The following is a 21,475-nucleotide window of genomic DNA, read 5'->3' as shown; positions in this document are numbered from 1 at the left end:
CAGCATGCAATATATATGTATGTACATATGTACACACATATATATATATATATACATCAGGCGTATACATATAGGTATATACGCACAAGGCGGTGTTTTGTGTTTACATCAATATAGATAGTGAGGTAGAGAGGAAACAGAACTACATTTCCTAATTAAACAACGAATTTGTACTTTTATTATTATTTATTTCTTATTGTGCATTGATTTTCACTTCATACGAGGAAAATACGAAGACTGACTTATTTACATGGTTTATATCAGTGTCGTTTGTAAAGATCGAACGCAATGTCTACCCACAAGAGTGATGATTCGACAAACTCCTTGCACAAAATCTACACGAACGATCCAATTCTTTTCAAAAGTTATGTAAACGAGAAAGTAACAATCACAACAGAAGATTCTAACGTGCATACCGGCATTGTCTACACTGTTGATCCCGTCTCAGAGAGGTTAGAACCATTATTTTTTTGAAAAATATACTTTAATATAGTTCTGTAAATTAATGTGAAAATCATTAGTATTACATTTTAGATACAATATTAAAATGTCTCAATTAACTTAACTTTTATTTTACAGTGTTGTACTAATGCAACCAGTTGAAGGAGAAGAAAAGATGAAAATGAAAATATTAATGAGGCCAGCGATTCAAAACATAGAATGTTCCTTTGATACTAAAGTTATACTACCAGAAATGTTTGTACCGCCGCCTAACCATTACTCGCAGGAAGAGCTTTTAAGAAGAAAAAATTCAGTTATGAAATTATTGATTGAAAATCGTTTTCCTATTACCGAAGATAAAGGTGTTCTGTGCATTGAAGAAACTGTACGAATTGAACCACCTTACGGACCAGAAAACTGCATTTGCTTGAATAGTATTGTTCTAAATAGAATTCAAACTATATTAAATCGTGTTTCAAAATAAATTGTTTAATATGGAAAGGATTTAATGTAAGTGAAATAAAACTGTTTTGTTTAATATTAATATATTTTACACAAGATTGTTCTGTACTTGTTACAAAAATAAACTTGTGGTCATATTAGGAATGTATGCGTGTGCAACATGAAATCACATATGGTGATCAAAAGATATGTTTGCAATGTTGATGATTGTTGCCAAAACATCTGTCAAGGCTTATGTATATGAAATATCCTTTCTTTATATTCAAATATAATGAAAAAATTTGTGTACATTTTTTTGTGCGTGCTTGAATATGAATTATGCAAAATATAATCAGCTATGACATATACAACAGGTATTTATAAATAATGGGACCATTTTTTTATACCTAAAACTCAAATATCAAACACAACAAGAACATGAAATGATTAATTTTAAGTTACACAAGTTATAAAATGAGTGCTTTCATGTTTATTTTCAATTTATTATTTTTTCTTAATGCTCTTTTATGGCAGAATTCAATGTATTTTGTAAGTAGAATTATTGCACTTAAAATGTAGCTTCATTCAGAAATAGATTGAAAGGTGAGTTTGTCAAAGTTAAATTCTGTAAGTTTTAAGAGATAATAATTATTTTATATAGACAAAAATGGACTCTTCAACAGTTAGTTAAATTCAAATATTGAGGCTCGAATTTGGTAGGAGAAATATTATATATATTTGTATATACACAGTTAAAAAAAATTTAAGAGTATATGTATGTACAACTTTGAAGAAGCAAGCTATGTTTGATTTTTTGATTTTAGATCAGTTTTCCAAGTTTTTACTTAAAAATAACTTAGAACTCTATACAATATAGGTAGAAATCTATAAAACACATGGAATTTACGCAGTAATAAAGATACTTATGATGTAATGAATTGAAAATAAATGTTTTGTAGAGATATATTTATGAAAGACCATAAATTATTAAAACGCAATAAGAGCTGTTCTAATCAAATGCTTATGCTATATTATAATACTGCATTTGTAGAAAGTATGCAGTGTTGTAAGGCAGCGTCAATTATAATGTACAAGTTTAACAAGTGTCTTTTGTTCATCATTGAAAGATCTATAGTCTTTCAATTTTTAGGATGCCTTGAAATGAAGATTGTTTTCAATCCCTATAGGTTTGCCAAAAATTATTGAACTTAGGAACAGAATTCAAGTATCTCTACTGATTGAACAGTAAATGTGTATGATGAAGTTGTCTTGAATTTTTCGATGTACACTTGATCTGCCTGAGACTGTTCCCCTTGTGTTAAGCCAAATCGCGTATCACTCAAACATCCTTTCACCGTATTTCTTGCAAAAAGCTCTATTGAAATATCATGTCAACCTGCATTCGACTGTAAGCGCGTCGCGCAAAAATTTCAAAAGTGAATTTGAGGCGGTTTTCAGCGCTATTGTCATTGGCGGAAAGTTCAATTGCCTTTTTACAGCTTCTTATGCTATGAGGTAGGTCATTCCGTTTCACTATCTGAATAATACTCTATTGAATTAGGATCGCGTGGTTTCTTTGAATATTTTAATCCAAGAGTGTCAGAAATGTCTTCGATATTTTTCAAGACCTATATAAAAAAATAGAGATTATTTAATGATTAAAATCAATTTCTTTTTTAAAGAAATTCAAAAGTAATATTTCACTTACGTAATCGAGCTGTTCCTTGGTATGTGCTGCTGATAAGCAAAATCTTATTCTTCCTTCCATTAATGGAGTTGCAGGGAAGCCAACACCCACACTCGCGATATTTCGCGTTGTCAGGGTTCTTACTACGGTGCTATAAAACAAATCTCATCTTAATATCATCATCAAACTTATACTCAATGTTTTGCTTTCTATAAAATCTTGTAAAACCCTTGAACTTACCCAATTTTCGAATAGAGATATACCAGCATAGGTATTACAGGTGAATCCTCATTTCCATAAATAATTACACCTATTTGGTTTAATCTACGCCTGAAATATCTAGTGTTCCGTGCTAATTGTTTAATTCGCTTTTTGCCAGCGTCAGTACCATCTTCACCAATAATAATTTTCATTGAAGTAATAATCTGTTGAGCAATTGGAGGCGACATGGCTACTGCATAAGTGTGCGCGTGACTGTATACTCTTAGATGATTAATTAAAGCCTAAATTAAAATAAAGTCGAGTTAGTTATTGCAATTATTCAAACGCAGTCTTTTTTTCGATAGATACCTTTGTTCCTGCAATGTAACCACCAGCTGAACCAAAACTCTTGGTAAATGTTCCCATGAGAATGTCGACATCACGCGGATCAACACCGTAATAATCACACACTCCTCGTCCACGTTTGCCCATTGCTCCTGTACTGTGCGCTTCGTCCAGATAAAGGTAGGCCTACAAAATAAACGTATTTATTATTAGGTATATTGCTCAACATTTATTTATTAATAGTTGATAGAAGATTTCCTCACCTTATACTTTTGCTTAAGCTTTATTATTTCTGGAAGATGTACAATAGATCCTTCCATTGAGTAAATACCTTCAACGACTATTACAATTTTTTTCCACGGCTCTCCAGTACCCGGCTGTCCGGATAAAATAGCCTTTTTCAAGCATTTTTCTAAATGCTCAACGTCTGCAATAAATCATATAACGGTTAATATTTATTGCATTTCAAAAATTACGTAAATACTTATGAACTTACTGTTGTGCTCGAAGACTCTAGTAGTAGCACCAGACAGTCGTAATCCTAGAATAAGCGAAGCGTGATTCTTTTCATCACTCAGGACGAGGCATCCTTTTGAGATTAACGACGGTAAATTTAAAGCATTCGTAGCAAAGCCCATTCCAAAAACTATGGCATCTTCTACACCCAGGAACCTGGCTGTTAACTTTTCTAATTCGTCATGTATGGGCATGTTTCCTACAAATACAATTCACGGATAAGACAGAGAAATTAATGTTAGTCTAGTTTTTGCTAAATACCAGTCGCAGATATGATTCTGAGACCTTTTACCTAATTCTAATCGGGGACTGCAACCGGCACACCCGAACTCCTTCAGAGTTTTTATGCTTTCTTGAGCGCATGCTCCCGATGACTCGGCAAATCCCAGGTAATTGTAGGAACCGAGGTTTATGCATTCCGTTGTTGTACCAGTAAATCTGTTGTCACCGTCATAAATGTTCAACGTTTACTCGTAATAAATGGAGCATTTTTTAAAGAAATAATACCCACTCAAAAGTCCATCCATAGTCATGGGTCACTCTATCTTTGAGCGTGACAGTTCCTCCAGGTACTGAACAAATTGGTCTATTCCAGCAGTCTTTCAATCTTCTGTACACATACCTCAGGTAGAACTGCTCGAAACTCTCGTAAAGCGGGGCATATCCCTAATAAAATTTCGTCAACATGAGCATTTCGTTAAGAAGAAAATAATACAATTCGCTTAATAATCTTCGACAAAGGCGCACCTTTCTCTTTCGTTCCTTGGCGACGTTCGGAGTGAAGAGCAGCTGGTTGATGAAGCCCAAGAACATAAGTATATAAAATCCAAAATGCGTGAGAGCTGCTGTTATGAATGGCACTTTTTCAAAGGACTCCTTGTACCTGGACGACTTGGGTGGCAGGTTTCTGTTGTTCTTGCCATCGCCGATAAACTGAAAGACATAATAAGAGGTCGTTTACAATTTCGCATAGACTGCGTGCGCTAATTAGGTATTATTCTGAGCTTCCATTGCATAATACGAGAGGCGCATGCTGCCAAATCGCGAGAAAATTTTGCAAGTTCGAATTAATCAAGCCGACGCTCCGGAATAAAACAGCGTCGTGCTTCGTGCACGCAACGTCCGAATTTTAAAGGCGCGCCTGAGCCGGGCCGCCGTTTGATAAATAATCAGAATCGTCCGATGTGTATACGTATTACATTACGACAGCTCGACCGGCGAGACTGTCAGCCGGTATAGCCAAGCAGCCGTAGCTCGTTAATTCTCTCTTTCGCATTCAATCAATCTGGCTCTCGAGGGTCTCTCGCTTATCAAATGAAACCAACTGGCTCGAATCGTCTTCGTGCGCCCTATAACTCTCGTACATCCGCAGCCGAGTAACCAAATTCAAGGCGAAATTCCGAAAAAGTACGACGGCCTGCTCGTAAAATCTCCCGTATCCACGTGAGTATAGCCTATACCTATACGTAATATGGTCCGCCGGTCGTTCATTTGGAAGAGGGGGCAACGCCATCAGACAACTGGTCCCTGCGCAGAGCACGCGATTCTCGCGTGAACTCTTCCTTCTCTCTTTTTCTCTCTCTCTCTCTCTCTCTCTCTTGGAATTTCTGCGCGGCAGAAACGCAGGCGTGTTCGCGGCGACCCTTTTCTCTTTCCTGATATGCGCGCCTCTGTATACTTATACTGTTACACTGACCGCGCGGTTCGAGCGAGTGCAGGTGCACCGAGGACTGCAGCGGCGCGAGCCGCAACGTGTATACGCTGCACGTCATCCTTATATCAGTTCTCTCGTCTCGCCGCACATTCGCGACGATCCTCTACCAGCGCGCTTTTCCTTCAGCACACGAGAGCACGTGTTTTTCACGCGACGAGATGGACGTAACCCACAGCTTGGATTATAAGTATAACACGAGGAGAGTAACAACAGAAGAGACACGGAAAAAGAGAGTAAGCTGAGTCGGATCGATCGATCGAACAAACAAAACGCACATGAGAGAAAGAGAGAGAGAGAGAGAGCCGAAGGTCGATGCTAGCATAGACCCATTATACTCGCGAGTCGAAATTCAAAAGAGGCACAACGGAGCCACGCAGACTTACCGACGCGTGTCCGTTGAGAGTCTTGGAGTAGCCGTTGCGACGGCGCGTCCCGCCCTCGACGTGCTGCTGCTTATTGTTCCTGTCGTCGGTCTCGGTGATGGTCGTCCCGACGCTGCAGCTCACCGTCGTCGCCATTTCTCGATCACGCACCGCACGCACTTCCTATATGTACTCGCGGCGAGGACTGCTGTAGCACACGGGGACGGTTCGGAGAGTCTGCACTGCAGAGAGAAACGGGAGGGCTCCTGTCACACGGAAAGAGCGCGCGAAAAGAGGCTCGAGCAGCGCGCCACTCTGCCCGCGCCTATAGAGTAGTGTGTTCTGCTGCTGATGTTATACTGCTGTGTGTGCTGCGGCTCCGGGGAGGGAGAACGAGTCGTCGGGTTGGACGCCTGGCTTTGTAGTAGTGTGTACGATCGGGTGGCGCGACTCTTCGACGTGCTGTGTGTGTGTGTATGTGCGTGAGCGAAAGAGAGCCTGCGCGTCGCCGCTGCTGCTGCCGGGCGGCTTTCTTCTTCTTTTTCTCTCGGCTTTTCTTCTATTTTTCTCCGACGATGCTCCTCGTCCGCGGCCTTGGCACCTGCAATGAGATAGAACTTTTGGAGAGGGGCTGATACTTTTGACTTTCTTCGTCGTGTATGTGTAGAGAGAGGGGCGCGAGCATGTGTGCGTCAAGTATGTAGTACCTGCTGTGTAACGCATACGAAGAAAGATAGAGAGAGAGAGAGAGGGGGGGGAGAACGTTTTTACGCGGAAAAGGCCGGGTTTCAGTATATTTACGATTGTTTCGCGGTACGCACTTTGGTTTTTTTTTTACGGCTCCACGTTGAACCCTCGCTACAATTTCTATTGTCGGTAATTGTTCAGCCTGCATTATTCATTTGCCGCATCGCGGAGAGCTTTTTCAACGGTTTCGCGTTTATTTTAGTTCGAAGCTTTGAATGATTCACCATTGACGCGATTAGAATCGCTTATCAGTGAGCTTCCTACGTAGGTATGCATACGCGTACGTATACTGCTGATTAATTTTCGCTTGGAATACCACCTGTGTGTAACAGTGTTTGATAGGCGTGTCTCGTGAAATATCGATTGAATTGCGACTTTTTTTACACATATGCTATTTTAAGTCTGTGAAGACGTTCCTAAAGCCGTTGGTTTCAATGCGATCAATTTTTTAAATACTTAAACTTATGTATAAAAAACTTTTAATTCAGGCATTTATAGTAGCTGCAGCATAAAGAACCGCGGGTATAGCAAAAAACTAGATCGTAAAAGTACGCACAGACAGTCGTCGACGAAAGCTCGTGCGTTCAAAGTGTCCAATTATACGGGTACATCAATAATTCATCTTTTTTCGCGGTCATTCTTACGTACCGGCAAAAAATACGTCGACGCGCAGCTATCGTCGGGTTTTCCCGCGTGTTTTCACTAGTATAATTCACCCAAACACTGTGGAAAGTAATCAGTTACAACATCGACAAACGATTCCCAGATAAAAAACATCGGGAGATCGTCGATCTTTCCTGGTACTCGTCGTCGTTATCCGACGATGAATCATACGATAGAGCCAACGAACGTACCGCTGAGATTCGCACAGCGAAAATGAGATAAGTGGCCGAGTCTATGTACTCGTACGTTGGCCGTCGTCAGCTGATCGGTATATGATTGAACCGGTATTCTAATACGCCGGCCGGCGAGAGATTCGAATCTTATTATTTTGGCTGTAATCGATTGTTTTACGATTGCGTGACTCGGAGATTCAAGCCATAGTTGGAGTTATTTCTTGCGACCGACTTTTTTTCCCTGGCCTGGACCGTTAGTTGATCTCTATCTGACGAAGACTCGAAAAACGGCACGTGCGCGACCGGAGAGGTGTTATTGATTCTGTTAAGTCGCTGAACTGTTGTAGAATTTAAATTATATAACGTTAGTGTAATGTATTATAGCGAGAACACGTGTGCACTGTAATCAATGTTAATAATCGAGCAATTGGAGCTGTTTTTATCTAGTCTCCAGTAGCTGGTCATTTGAGTTGTCGAATCGATATAGAAGCCAAATGAATATTTAGCAAAAAACTTCACCTACTTTCTCAAAAGCCAGAAAAAAAATTCCCTTTTGTGAAAGCTCGCGGCGAGTAAACATTTGAGTCCCACTGCAATCTCTATGCGGACGTTCTAGTTGTTTAGAATTCGTTCGAGAACTTCGAGATGTAGCAACTTTGTCTTTTGGAAGGTATAAAAGTTTTCTGAAATTTCACAGGTTTTCAACGAGAGTTTACTTTTCTTTGCATTCTTTAATCCCAACTTTCATTATGTATTGGTTGAAATGTAATACAACACCTCGGCAGTGTTAGGAAAAAGTATACCTATATGCACACAATAAGGTGGTCGGTAGCGTTTATTTGGTCGATATCCTATACAATTTCGCACGCTTCATTTTAGGATTTCCAAATGAAACATCTTATACGCGCATATAAATAATTCCGTTTCCTCCCAAATAATCGCGTATAAAAGTTATCGTTCGCGTCGCGCCGAGATAATAATTGCGCGCTATCTTCGCCGCTTCGACTTCCAAGCACGAATTCAAGAGCATTAAAATAGTCGTGTATACGCAGGCACAGCGAGAGAGTGCTTTACAGCCTTTACATTCGAAAGTGACCTTATTAAGCTCGGCGCGCTTCATTGCTCCAAAATGAAATGGCAAAGTGCTCGCGGCCATCCTTCGTATTATATGTACACTCGTTAATACGAGAATTGAAAGCCGCAAAAAAGCTCCTTTATTTTCGGTCTTCCCGAAGCCCATCTTTTTCGGGACTTTTTCAGAAGCCAGCCGCGGAGAGCAGCACTCCAGAGGCCGAAGAAAGCATCGCTCGTCGCTCCTTATGAAGTTCGGCCAGACAGAGTTGCGCACGAATAAGAGGGAGAGAGAGAGGGAAACACTCTCCCCTATGGCAGCCCAGACATCAGCCCCCCGCCTCCATCAGCAGCAGCAGCTGCGAGCGCACAGCACCGGAGCATGCGTAGTACACTCGCGGCTCTCCAGCAGCGAAGCTATAGCCTCGTCGTCGTCCTGCCACGTTGCGAACTCGGCTTGAGGTCCATCGCAGACACAAAGTATAGCTCGCCGTCTGCTCTCTTCTCTCTTCTCTCTCTCCGCACCACTACTCTTCCATCAGAGCTATAACGGAGCCTGTGCGCGCACATCCCCAAAGCAACGCGCCGCGAGCACGTACAAACACGCACACACCTACGCGCGGATCTTCGTATAACGCCGTCCTCTCCCTACTTCTCGCTGTCTTCGTTCGTTCGTCTTCTCTCGGCGCGGCGGACGCGACACGCACACGTCAGAAGCGTTGTATTCGCGCTTCTTCTTCAACGAGAGCCAGCCAGTGCAGCCGTCCCTCGTGTTCCGTTCGTACGTGCATACACGACACTCGGTGTATAAGTGGATTGGAGCTGCCGCGACGACGCACCTTATTCCAATAACTCGCTTGACAGCTGACTTGCAGTGCGGCAGTAGCAGCGGAGCGACAGAGAAGAGAAGAAAACACAGCGAGAGTGCGCGTGTACTTTATCTCACGCATTTGTTGTTGTGGCTTTTTTCAAATCAGCAGCCTATACACAGGCATACAGCGTCCGCAGTCTTCCGCCCCGCACCGGAGAGAAAGAGAGGCGTCGTCGTGTAGTCGTCGTGCAGTCGCCGCCACCGCCGACGACTTATTAGCGGGAGTGCGTGAATCATCGGCGTTTTTCCGAGGCGTATAGCGCGCTGCGGTAACCTTGATTCTGTCCAAGCGCGCGTGTGTGTCACTTGCGTGCTTCCGAGCTCTCTATTCAGCCGAGCAGGAGCAGCGACGACGGTCCTGCGCCGCTTTATTTTTAATACGCTCCTCCTTTTTCCCCCGACTACTTACTACTGCGTGCTTTCCACGAACAGAGGCCAAAGTTTTTAATACAACGTATTAGACCGTGTGCTCGTGTACCAGGCTTCCAAGTTTTTATCCCGGCAAGTACAAAGAGTGCCAAAGTTTCAAGTTCGACGAGTAAAGTTCTACTGTGCGCGTTCGAACGGTGCCTGTTCCCGGCGCGCGAATAGAGAGGAAAACAAAGAGTAAAACGAGAGAAAGGATGTCGGACTTTTTGGAGCAGCACCAGCCCCCGGCGCCGCTGAAGCGCGAGCACGACTCAACCGACGACTTCGAGCACCTGGAGCACGAACTCCACCAGCAGCAGCCGCAGAGCCAGAACCTCCTGGACCTGTCGAACCCGCTGGGCGACTTCGGCGAGCAGCAGCCGCATAATCTCATCGACGGACTGCCGGATCACCACTCGGCCAGGAACGACCTGCTGGACACGAGCGTGCCGGCGAGTAACAGCGCCGAGTGCGACCTGAAGCCGGTCCCGGCCACTCCGCCACCTTCCGCGGATTTCAACAAGTTCGAGGGGGGCGCGCGCCACCAAGCCGAAGTGGCCTCCTTCGGCACTGGCCAGCAGAAGGACGAGCTCGAAGCTAGGATCAGGCAGCAACTGCAGGACCCCAAAGCCGCGACGATGGCCTTTATGGAGACGGAGAAATCGCCCTACGGCTTCGCCAAGGACTTTGAGGTTAGGTCCGAGGAGGCCAACGATTTCGGCATCAAGCAGCCGATCATCAGCCGCGACGACGACATGTTCGGATTGCAGAGAGACGCGGCCGACAACGACAGTGCTGACGAGGACGACAACACCGAGCCCGAGCGCAGCGAGCCAAGCGAGCCCATTCTGCGAGCCCCTCCAGCTCCGGCAGCCAGCGATGCGGCCAAGAAGGCCGACAGCAATCTGCTCGACGACGACGACATGTTCGCGCACGAGGAGTTGAGCTCGCTGAAGGAGCGCGAGCAGCCACCGAGCAGTCTCTACGCCTTCGAGAAGGACGACTTCATGGGCGAGATCAAGTCGTCGACTCTGCCGGAGCCCGAGAAGTCGCCCGAGCTCGACTTCGTCAAGGACGAGATTATCGTGCACGAGGCCACCAAGGAGAAGCCAAAGAAGCCCGAAGACGAGCTCTGGAACGTCCTGGAGAAGAGTGGCAATGACAGGTTCGAGGAGAGGGAGGTGCTGCACGATGAGCCACCCACCAAGCCCCTGCCACCGCTGCCCAAGGGTGCTGAGCATGATGCTTTCGATGACTTTGAGAAGGACAAGGGCCACGACAAGTTTGAGATGTCCAACGAGTTCCTGTTGGCAGAGTCCAAGTCTAATAAAGCACAACTAAGCGGAGGTGAGACTGGGGATTCCGAGTTTGAATCTGAGCCAGAGCCATCGCCTGCCAAGACTGCACCCAAGCCTGCTCCTGCTAGAGCTGAACTGGGTGATGCTGCGGAGAGGAAGTTCTTCTGTCAGAAGCCGAACAAGAACAGGGACATCGATGAGATTGCACCCAAGGAGATCTGGAGACACATTGGAATAGGTGAGTCGAAGCTACGCTTTGGTGTTTTATTGCTGATCTTGGCGTGTACCAGGTAACAAAGACACTGCTTTGCAAGTTCAATTCAAACTTGTCTCTAACAATCACAATGGAACGATGATATGCACTTTTTGTTTGTTTGTATTAATGAAATAACATTTTGCATAGCACAAGGGTAAATTTCTGTAGAAAATCAATAGGATTTTAGAGTAGAATTTTCTCTACACAAGTCGAATAAGCAGAATCTCGAGGAAGAAAGCTCTTAAACAAAACAATCCGACAGCCGAATACTTTCATCTCCTTACAAAGCAAAACTAGACGAGCGCATCGCCAGTACCGAACGAAGTCCCTAACGAGCCTCTTGGAAGATTCAAACTCATCTTCATTTCCATAGTCCCGGGCGTCAAAGTCTCCCGGCCTCTGCTAAATAGCGCGTCTAATGACGCGAATTTCAAGCCTCGGCCGACTGCTCCAGCGCGTCTGAGAAACCGCCCACCATCCACAGGAAAAACACAACGCGGCATTCTTCACCGCAGCAGTAGCAGCAGCAACAGCATCCTCCTCGTGTTTTCCGGCTTCTGCTGAAAATAAACCGTCGACGAGGCGATCTCTCGTCCGTTGCACCCGTCTCAGCTTCTCCTACACATGCAGCGATATCGCGCCAATAATTTTCGACCTCGTAAAGCCCTCGAGCTTGACGGCACCGCGGAGTCGAGAGCCTCTCTAGTGCTCTCTTACTCTCTCGCACTTCTCGTTTGCCATCAGGGCAGTCTGTTGCGCAGCGCGTTGTGCCTTTTTTCCGGAGTCTAGCTTTGGCCTGGTGAAATCGTTCGCTCGTGCGCTGCTATACACGACTGCGTTCCGTCTGCAGTGTTTCGTTTTTTCCTCTCTCTCTCTCTCTCTCCTGCTCGACGCGGCTTTTTCTGTGCAGCGATAATAAAGTTAGAGCTCACTACCGTTTCCACGAGCGGACGCGGACATTCCTTTGAGATTACGGACGCGCCGACTTCGAGATTCGGTTTACGTTGGCAACTCGACAATCAAAGTTTTTCTCGCAGGATTCTGCGAAAGGCTTGAATAAATGATTGTAATAAGCTGTAAACTTTTCGCGCTCGAGTGTAAAAATTTCGCCAAATTAATAAGGCTCGCGCGTGTCGAGCATAAAAAATGCTCATCAGTCTAATGGCGCGAATATTATAATTAGAAAAATTAAATTTCATACCTTGCATTATTCAAATTAGTATATTATTCGCGGAATGCGCGCTAGTCGCGTCGTAATGCCATGTACGAATCGAGCGCCGGTACAAGGATGATTCATCGTTAGGAAGTATAGATGTACTGAGGAGAATGTATAAAGGTGCTCTTTGGTATACTTATCTCGTACGTCGAACTATCGCCTTTTGGGCTCGTGCGGGCCGGATGGCCGAATATGATCAAAATTTAAATCGTTTGAAAGTTTTAGAAGGGATCGAACGAACGCGCGGCTCTTCCTTTTTGGCTCTGTATAGCTCGGCTCTCGGACCTTTTGATAATTCCCAGCGCCCGAGTGTTATCAACGCGGGTCATGATTTGGCGATAATGAATAATGGAAAGTCTGGGGAAGCGTTTGTTTATTCGTATACTGCAGACTGAGAAGCTTAAAGGCTTGTTTTATCGCGCTATAATGTTTAATTAGCGCCGCTCGATTGTCGCCTGTAAGATTTGCGGCGCGAATTTGCGCGTCAAAATTGGATCAAGTGAGATTAAAATTTCGCAATCGGCAGGCAGATGCTGCGCATCGAATTATCGGAATATTTTATATTTTCGTTACGTAAAAATAAGTCTCTCGCGTACAATTTAAACGCGTTCCAAAATACGTTTACCGACTAATGAAAGCTTGAAACAAGATCCGCAACTATCTCGCGAGCGAAAAGGATTCCGTCAATTTCTGCAATTACACGCGTGACTCGTCTCGCAGCGTTCACAGGCTTTGAACTATTTTTACGCCGCACTATAAATAATAATGTATTTTTTTCCTCTATTTAACGCGCAGCGACTACTTTGTCTTCGACTTTCTCGCAGCAGCGCCGGTAATTCCGCTATCCACGCTGTGACGTCGTCCGTCTTTTTTTGCCATGCTAATTTAAAACCGCAACGTTCGCGAGCAAGGTTAGCGATCGCTTTTTACCCCCTTTCGGACATTCCTGCTCTCGAGCTCTTTTTCTCTTATCGATCGTCCGCAATGCACCCGATGAACCGACGATAGGAATTTTTGGAAGTCGCCGACTCTCGAAGGCACGAGGAGAATGTTTAGGCTGCTGCTGCTGCTCGTCCGTAAAAATAGAAAGTCGTTTTTTCGCGCGGATGCTGAGGTTTCTGCGGTGTGCTGCGAGCCGTCTATTAATAGAGATTAAATCACGCTGACATCGAGAAATATTCGAGTGAATCAGAGATCTGTTTCCGAGGCGACTTTATGAGATGTGTATTGCATGCATTAGTGATACGCGATACTTCGTCTATGAATCACGCGCATCTCGCGCTTTTTTAAGATCAACCGAATGATGCAACTAAATAGTAGTTGAAAAGTGGAAACTTCGACCGTTACTTCGAAATTTCCCCGAGCCGCCATATATTTCTATCATCGAGCTGTCTCCCTTGTATACAAACGTATATAGGCTTTGGCCACAGATATCGGTTAATAAAAATAAAAACACAGGTGCGCCGCGTCGCAGTCTATACATCGACACAAGTGTGTAGAAAGAGAGATGTGCCATACTCCATCGTGCGAACAAACAAAAAAAAAGTCACCAGTATCGCGTTACAGCAACCCACCTGCCCTTTTTGCCTGTCCCAGTTATCTCTTAGAAAACAGTAGACGAGGAGAAAGGCTCGAATCAAAACATAAAATTTCCCGGAGAGAAAAGTACTCGCGGCTGTTGTGTTCCAGCTCATCGATTCGCGGATCCGACGATTGTCGTCGCCGCTCTTAAACGGCTCGCTTTGAAAAAGCGGGGAATCGTCATTTCCGCAAGACAATGGAGTTTAACGATTCCTCATTCAGAAGCTGATAAAAAAACTCGTATACACAGCGACGGAGAGAGGAGGAAGTGCTGTTATAATCGGGCGAGTTCGAAATTATCGTATGGCATATATAGGTGAGCTCGGGCGTGGAAGCACATCCGCCTGGCTACAATGCGCCGAAGAAAGTATATGTGAGGGTACACGTGTACGCGGATGCTTTTTTCGATGCCATATACGCCGGGATTTATGTTGTCGTTACTGCTGACCTCAAGTCTGACGGGATTATGCATTGCTCGTGTACATGCATTGAAATCAGTATTATTCAGTATTATACAGGATTCATGTTGTCCGTGAAAATGCAGACGTTGCATAGTTCATACACAATTACACGCGTATAATGCTCTCGTATGATGATTGTTTAAATTATACCGGCTGTGTCGAGTCCGCCAAACGGGTGTGATAATTTTTCGATTTATAATCTTCATACGTATTCAAGAGTTGCATGCTTACACAATGTACCGTTATAATCGCAAGAATGAAAAAAACTTTTAAAAAATTCGACGTTATTATGCGCGTTCGTTACTCGCGTTTATTTTTAGCCTCCAACGTGATTGTTCCAATCCATTGTTATGTGAAATAGCTCAAACGGCGGTACGATGCTCTTCGCGTGTATTAATAGCTTCGCGTCGCATATTTGCCTAGCGTGGCAACGACAAACGTTTCAATTATCTCCGCAATCGCAGCGCCGAGCTAATGCTATATCATCAACGACGAGCTTTTTTTCGCACGCTCTCGTGCGGCAAACGCCGGTATTATCCGTAATAACCGTCATATCCCAGCATTCCACACCTTTGAAACGCCGAATCGAACTTTTGTAAAAAAACAGAAAGGAGAGTAGCAGAAAAAAAAGAGCAGCAGCAGAAAGTAGGACATCGAAGTGACCGAGGCTATAAGAGTAAGGGGTGTCCTCGGGGGGGGGGGGGGGATCGTCGGCACACACAACACGCACTGCGTGTAATGTACCTTTCCAAATGTATCCGCAAGCTGCCGGGGAGTGTTATATCGATCGGCGTCGCGTCGAGGGTAGGAGAGACCTTTTAAGCACAGACCCCTTCCTCCCCCGCCCCTTATACCGCTGCTTTTCACGTGGTATACACGCACACATCCGAGTGCTTTGTCTCTCGTTGTATATCATCAAGAAAGTCCCGTTATCGTCAAGGGGAGCTCGCGCGCGCACGTGTATGCACACACATAAGTTCAAGCTCATAAATATAGATGGGGGGGGGGGGCGATTTCGTGCTGCCGGTTCGATTCGCAGATGAGTCGGTTTTTTTTTTGTTTCGCGATTTTCTACGATATACTTGATCATTACGCGAGAAATAACGCTACTATTCGCGCGTTATCGTATATAACGCGGGAAGCGCGTTGCCAAGTGTCATGCCTCGTATAATGAACGTATGGAGCTTTACGAGGCAGTAAAGGCTGATTAAGCACGCGCGCGATGCGAATTTTGATAATCTCTCCTGGTATGCGGTGTATTACGCGTCGATTTCCCGTCGAGTCGCTATATCATACACACACGCGCGTAATGCTGCGCATTCTCTCGGGTAATGGGTCACACTCGGTGTTACCCTCATTTTTCTCGGTTTTCCACGCGAGGAGTCGAAGAATAGAGCGACGCGATTATAGACTGACTTTTCTCTTTCTTTTTCTCTCTTTCTCGCGGCTTTACGAGCTCATTGTATACGACGGAGCTTTAACAAGGAGGCCGACTCCATTATGCCGCGGATTTATTCTCGTGACGCGAAATTATCCTTGAGATTTTTGCATAATTGAAAATTTTTTTGCTTCTTTTTTTTGAGTGTTTCGATTAGCTCGATTTTCCAACGACGATTACCGCGCGGTTTACGCAATTCGCGATAAAATAGGGTGAACACTCGGTTTGAAATTCATCTCGGAGAATCATGTGCGACAGGGCAGTATGCACATGTCGTAGAAAGCCCATATGCGCACAACACTGCAGGGCGTATATACGTAAATTCGATTTCCTGCGAGAGAGAGAGAGAGAGAGAGAGAGAGAGAGCATGCAGGCAGTTCTGTACGGTATTATATAGGCCAGCGGACTCCTGCAGCTGAGCTTCTGCTCCAGCGAACACGTGCGCCGGGTTGCGGCTCTCGCAGGCGTGCTATAATTATAATTTTCAAAGCGCTTTCTCTCTGCTCTCCGGGAGCATTTCGAAAACGTGCCCTTTCTATGAGTGAGGATTTATTTTGAAACGTTTTAAAATGTTTTTTTCGAAGCTGTGCAAGCTCATTTACGCTGCGTTATTTTAACGCGATTAGCTGGCAAGTATGCGAATTCGAAAGGAAGCATCACGCCATAGATCATGAGATTAATAGGGAGGATTCGAGTGAACGAAGATCCACCGACCAAGTTTGAATTTTATTAGAGCGATAAAGATAAGGACTAATACGGCCTTGAAATATGTAGGAACGATAGGTCGTAATTATTAGTTCGCGCTGGATTGATCAAAGCACACTCATTACGTTTAATTCGCTTCCACTCCTCCTCGATCATTACCCGATATGTCCGCGCAATCAAAACCAAAGCCTCTACCCCACACACGACTTCATTGTTTGAATACACACGTTATTCCGCGTCCCAAAGCTCTCTCACCTCACGATTCGAAGCACTCTCGACACTTATAAAATCGTCGCATCTCGCTTCCGTACCTCAACTCTCCAGCTCTCGAGTTAATCCAACAACAACAGCGGTGACCCGAGACATCGGCGTATTATACACAGTCACAGCCCAGGGGGTGACGATCGTTATACGGCTTCCTTCCGCGACTCTGCACAGTATAGACGTCCGAGTCAAAAGTACACACAACACCACAGAGCTCGAGTCTTCGCGAGCCTGCACTCGTCGCTCCATCGAATGCACTGACTCTTGCCGGTGTACTTGCGCGAGCTTGTCCGCGAAGAGATATGCCGCGATGGCCGGTTATTATTGCGAGTACACATGAGGAGCTCGATTGGATACATGTCGCGTTCGAGTTTTTATTGGATGATGTAGAAATGAGCTGGACTGATGACAGCGTTTTTTTTTTGTCCATTACGCACTGAATGGCAGGGGATTTATCGGACGGTTATCTGCATCGAATCATACGGCTTTCCCGATGTTCCAACACATCATCTTGTATACTTATACTCTTATCGCGGCTTTTGTGGATTTTCGCTTTACGACGCTCCGTTGGATTTTTTACTCGATATTATAGAAGGATATCGCTTTCATTGCTCCGCTTTCGATTTTTTTTCCTACGAAGAAACAAGCTTTTTGAAATTTTCATTCTTACCTCGAGATATCGCACGGTCGGTATTTTAAAATTTCAAGTGCAGCGCGGCATATTCAATCGATACTTATCAATTGATACTTCGACTATATAGGTATATAAAACGCATATTACGTCATCCGGATTACACTCGCAGCGTCTTATTCAACATTCCCGCGTAGAGGAGAAACGAACGCGAATTAATTATTATATGCGACGCGCGAAAATTTACATACTAATCAACAAAAAAGTCGCTCGCTCGCGGTCAATGAATTTTCCATCGTAATAGACGCGACCGCGTTAATGTTGTTTTGCGCACGCGCGCGGTGATGCTCGCTAATTAGTTCAGCGGGTGTACATAACTACCTCGAACGTCGCCGGTAATCGTGCTAATGAGCCAAGACGCTACATAGCGAGACGCCTTGTCGACGGCCGCAGAGATTTTCCTTGTAGCGAATGGCTGTTTCTGTACAGAGGAGCTTCGGGTCGAGCTTAACTTGAATTAATCGCGAGCGCGGATAGATCGTTTCTGACCGACTTCCAGCTTCTGGGTGGGTTGCTGGACGTTTCGCTGTGATAAGATAAGTGTTCGCTGATAAGCGTTTAACCTTTCGCTGCAGACGGTGCTGCGCCATTTTTTAAGCTTCTAGAATAAAAGAAACTTATAGCGACATTTCTTATCTAGATCTATTTAAAGAACTGGTTAATGACTATACAAGCGTCGTATTCAAAGTTGCGCTTAAGGATTACCGATGAGCCAAGTGCAAAGTTAAAGTAAAACCACACCGAGACGACGCTGCAATTCGTTTTAGGTCTCGTTAGGCGGAAACTCGGAAGCTTCGAGCTTCGTTTTGCGCAGAAAGTCGCCGTGGTCTCAAAAATCCCACCGGGAAAATGTTAATAATTGGGGCAGCCTCGGCTCAGGTTGGGTCGCGCGCTCGTATAGAAACTGCGCACCATTTCGCGATAATCAAACAGACCTTATACGACCCTCGTAATTTTCCGTTTATTTCACTACGCGGTGCCGCAGAAGAGCAGACAACAATGGGTGAGAGCGTTGTAAAAGTCGATCGTTATTCTCAAGCGATTTCGATGGGATTGAAATAAAAAGTTTCTTTCAGCTCAAAGTTAATATCTATAAATCGTTCTTCATCGCGTTCCCGAGTTCCATAAAAAGCTCTCGTACACCAAAGATCATTCTTCTAAGGCGATAATTAATTTTTCGAAAAAGAGACCAAGGCGTGCAGGAATTGGACGAAGAAAGCCGTTATACGCACACCCCACACGAATAGACTAATTCGTTTGATTAATCGTCCCGCTGTAGCGAGAAGCGAAAGCTCCGCGCGAGACAGTCGTTTCGCTCGGGACGAGTGTGTTTGTGAGTATTGATCGCCACACGCGGCTACTCCGCGCTGCATCCAGTGCAGCAGTCGCTACGTTCGACGGCTCGTCACGTTTAAACGTTCGTATAAATAAAAATTTAAAAATACAATGTCGTCGGCGCGCGAAACTGCTCGCCATTGTTCCTCCGCTCTCGGAGTATATACGCGTTAAATAAATAATGCCTCGGAGCCCCTGAAGGTTGATTGAAAGTCTACCTATTAATTCAGTGTACACACGGAGTAATAAGAAGATCGCGAAAATAAAAAGGTGGATGATAAAAAAAAACTGTTCTATTATTCTGGGTTAATGATAGGTGGATTGAAATCAAGATTCGCACAATGGTATAGTAGGCTGTCGAAAACGACGCGTCAGTAATGCGACAGTCGACGGGGCCCGTTGCAGTCTTATCTTGCGCACTTAGACAAATTGGCATAGACATATTAAGGCTTGGTGCATAATTAAGCTGTTAGTTTTCTAATTATACTCGTTCGAAATTATGGTGTTGTTACGTATTCTAATAAGAGCGACGACAATGTCTCGGTTTGCGATCTCTTATGAACCAGAGTGGTCATTACCAAATGAGCTAGATTCAGCACTGCTTACGGCGCACTTTTAAATGCACGAGTTTATACTGAAATCTCATTCGCATCACGCAATGTTTACTGTTGTTATCACTCCGACTACAAAGTACTTCCTTACCGGCAACTAAATCCCGGCGCCGATAAGTTATCGGCCAGCAGTCTGCGCAGCGCTTGCGCCGTCAAAGCTCTGAAAAGATGTCGCCACACGACACTGCACCCAGTTGTTCAGCAACAATTAAAATAAAATTAACACTGAATATACACGATTGTCATCTACGATACAAAATCGACCTTGAAAATCAACTCGACTCGAAATTATTAAACGATTTTATTTTAAGATACTATATCCTTCGCAGTAGTACCAGCCTCACGGATGAAAAAAGTATTGCATTTCGAAAAGCAAACTTACGTAAGATCAGATTTTACGTAACTTTGTAGCAGCAGCAGCGGCAGAGGCGCGATCGAAGACTGCACGGGCCGATACAGAAAATTGTACTTTTTTATCGCACTGGCTCGATGTGGAAAAGCGCCAGTATGGAGACTCGCCAGTCTAAATTGTATTTAAGTCGATTGCATTATTCCCATTTGGGCTGCAAGCCAGGCCCGGTATACGATTCTCGAGTAGGACTGTGTGTGCTTGTCCGCGGCACATACAATGTCCCTGTATCGTTTTTCCTGACCCACGTATCAGTGATCGATGCGTCCTTTAAAACCAGCCATTACCCCGGGAGGAGTAAAAGTTTCCAAAGCCATATCGGCGGAAACTCGCCGATATAAATCCAATAATTATACCCCCGTAAAATGTAATTTTACGAGCTCCCATTAGCGTCCGAAGTTCACCCTCTACGCGAGTTCCCGGAAAACGCCTCGAAAATCCATAATACAGCACGGGCTGCACTGTATACGCAAATTACGCGTATGAAAAAAAAGAACAGCGTAGTTTCCCCTTCGCGGATATCGATCACGTTTTCCCTTTGTGTGTATCACAGAGCCAAGCAATGAACCCTATATGGAAGTAATACCGCGACACGCAAGTGTCTATACCCCATAGACGGACTGCACACACGAGACGCTTTATTATTACCTGCAGCTACCGCCGCGATGATATCTATAGCGCTCTGTAATGCCCGGTATCGCTGCAGCGCGCGAGGGTCGCGTGGGCGCCGTCGAGTCTGCGGCCGGCGTCTTTCTCTCCCCGAGGCTCAGGTGTGCCCGCGTAAATACGGCTATAGCACAGCAGACGCCTTTTTTCTTCAATTATTCAGATGAGCCGTGTGCGTTGGGCGGCTTTTTATTGTGTTTTTCGGGTGAAGCTGGGGTCGCGCCCCGAGGAGAGCGACTTTAAGTATTCAGTGCAGCTCGGGATTGAATTGGCAGACTGTTGGGTTGGACACGCGATTTTTTATTTCCCGAGTTGCACTGGATTAATTTAGAAGACAGGGAGTCGGAAATTGAATGGGTGTCTCGGTGAATATGTATTTTCACGCAGCTTCGAATTGTAAATTTGGAAAAATATTTTATTTCGATTGCAAAGCAGATAAGGAGCTGCGCGCGACCGGCGATGCTAAAGGTCAAAACAAAGGTCGTCTCGATTTTCTCTTAAGAGCCTCTTTCTAACTTCGCATTTTTGCAGTACTAATAAAAACGAAGCGCGCGGCGCGATTCATTGCCCTCCTGACCATGGTACACTTTTCCTACGACAATAGTTTCACAAGTCGAGGCTGAAAAAGCGCAAAAATTTATCGTCCAACAATCGATATCCAATAGCATATACCTATCATATACTCTCGGTATTAAATGTCGCGAAATATGCGCTTTTATTCAATGTCCGCGAGCAAGGTTAGACGCTTGGCGCGTTACGCAATGCGAATTCCTATTTTGTTGTACAGAGAGTCGCAGCAGGTGCCGTTCACGATTTTTTTTTTTTCGTGATCGTGCAGCTTTTCAATTGAGGCTCTCGGCTCTTTGTCATTGGATTCTTATTGCCTTTTCTTTGTCTGTTTTTC

The 21,475-nt window shown here is 44.7% G+C and overlaps 3 protein-coding genes across 7 annotated transcripts in view; 2 read left to right on the top strand and 1 right to left on the bottom strand.

Annotated features, from left to right (window-relative positions):
• The first annotated feature begins 65 nt into the window (after positions 1-65).
• Positions 66-1,250, top strand: LOC100117696 (gem-associated protein 6). The gene is made up of 2 exons (XM_001601810.5): positions 66-452; positions 580-1,250. The coding sequence occupies exons 1-2, from the start codon at positions 289-291 to the stop codon at positions 923-925; spliced, it is 510 nt and encodes a 169-aa protein (XP_001601860.1). The 5' UTR covers positions 66-288; the 3' UTR covers positions 926-1,250.
• On the bottom strand, positions 970-19,820 carry LOC100117736 (serine palmitoyltransferase 2). 2 transcript variants are annotated; one of them, XM_016984875.3, is made up of 11 exons: positions 16,907-19,820; positions 5,729-6,308; positions 4,379-4,564; positions 4,143-4,297; positions 3,924-4,069; positions 3,612-3,830; positions 3,379-3,542; positions 3,140-3,301; positions 2,810-3,072; positions 2,591-2,720; positions 970-2,510 (listed from the first exon to the last, which is right to left on the bottom strand). In XM_016984875.3, the coding sequence occupies exons 2-11, from the start codon at positions 5,861-5,863 to the stop codon at positions 2,403-2,405; spliced, it is 1,668 nt and encodes a 555-aa protein (XP_016840364.1). In that variant the 5' UTR covers positions 5,864-6,308; positions 16,907-19,820; the 3' UTR covers positions 970-2,402. The 2 variants fall into 2 exon arrangements, with proteins under 2 accessions (XP_016840364.1, XP_032454845.1); XM_032598954.1 differs by having other exon boundaries at positions 16,851-17,112.
• Positions 8,753-21,475, top strand: part of LOC103316932 (reticulon-1-A) — a 33,571-nt gene continuing 20,848 nt past the window's right edge. The window contains exons 1-2 of one of the 4 annotated variants that reach the window (XM_031929909.2): positions 8,834-10,332; positions 10,411-11,176. In XM_031929909.2, coding sequence (XP_031785769.1) covers positions 9,856-10,332; positions 10,411-11,176 — 1,243 coding nt within the window. In that variant the 5' untranslated portion in view covers positions 8,834-9,855. Of the gene's footprint in view, positions 11,177-21,475 lie in introns of all 4 variants that reach the window. The other 3 variants (XM_031929911.2, XM_031929907.2, XM_031929908.2) reach the window with 3 other exon arrangements.

Source organism: Nasonia vitripennis, chromosome 4 (genome assembly GCF_009193385.2).
Source record: "Nasonia vitripennis strain AsymCx chromosome 4, Nvit_psr_1.1, whole genome shotgun sequence".
Lineage (NCBI taxonomy): Eukaryota > Metazoa > Arthropoda > Insecta > Hymenoptera > Pteromalidae > Nasonia > Nasonia vitripennis.
This window is presented reverse-complemented; position numbering and strand designations above follow the sequence as displayed.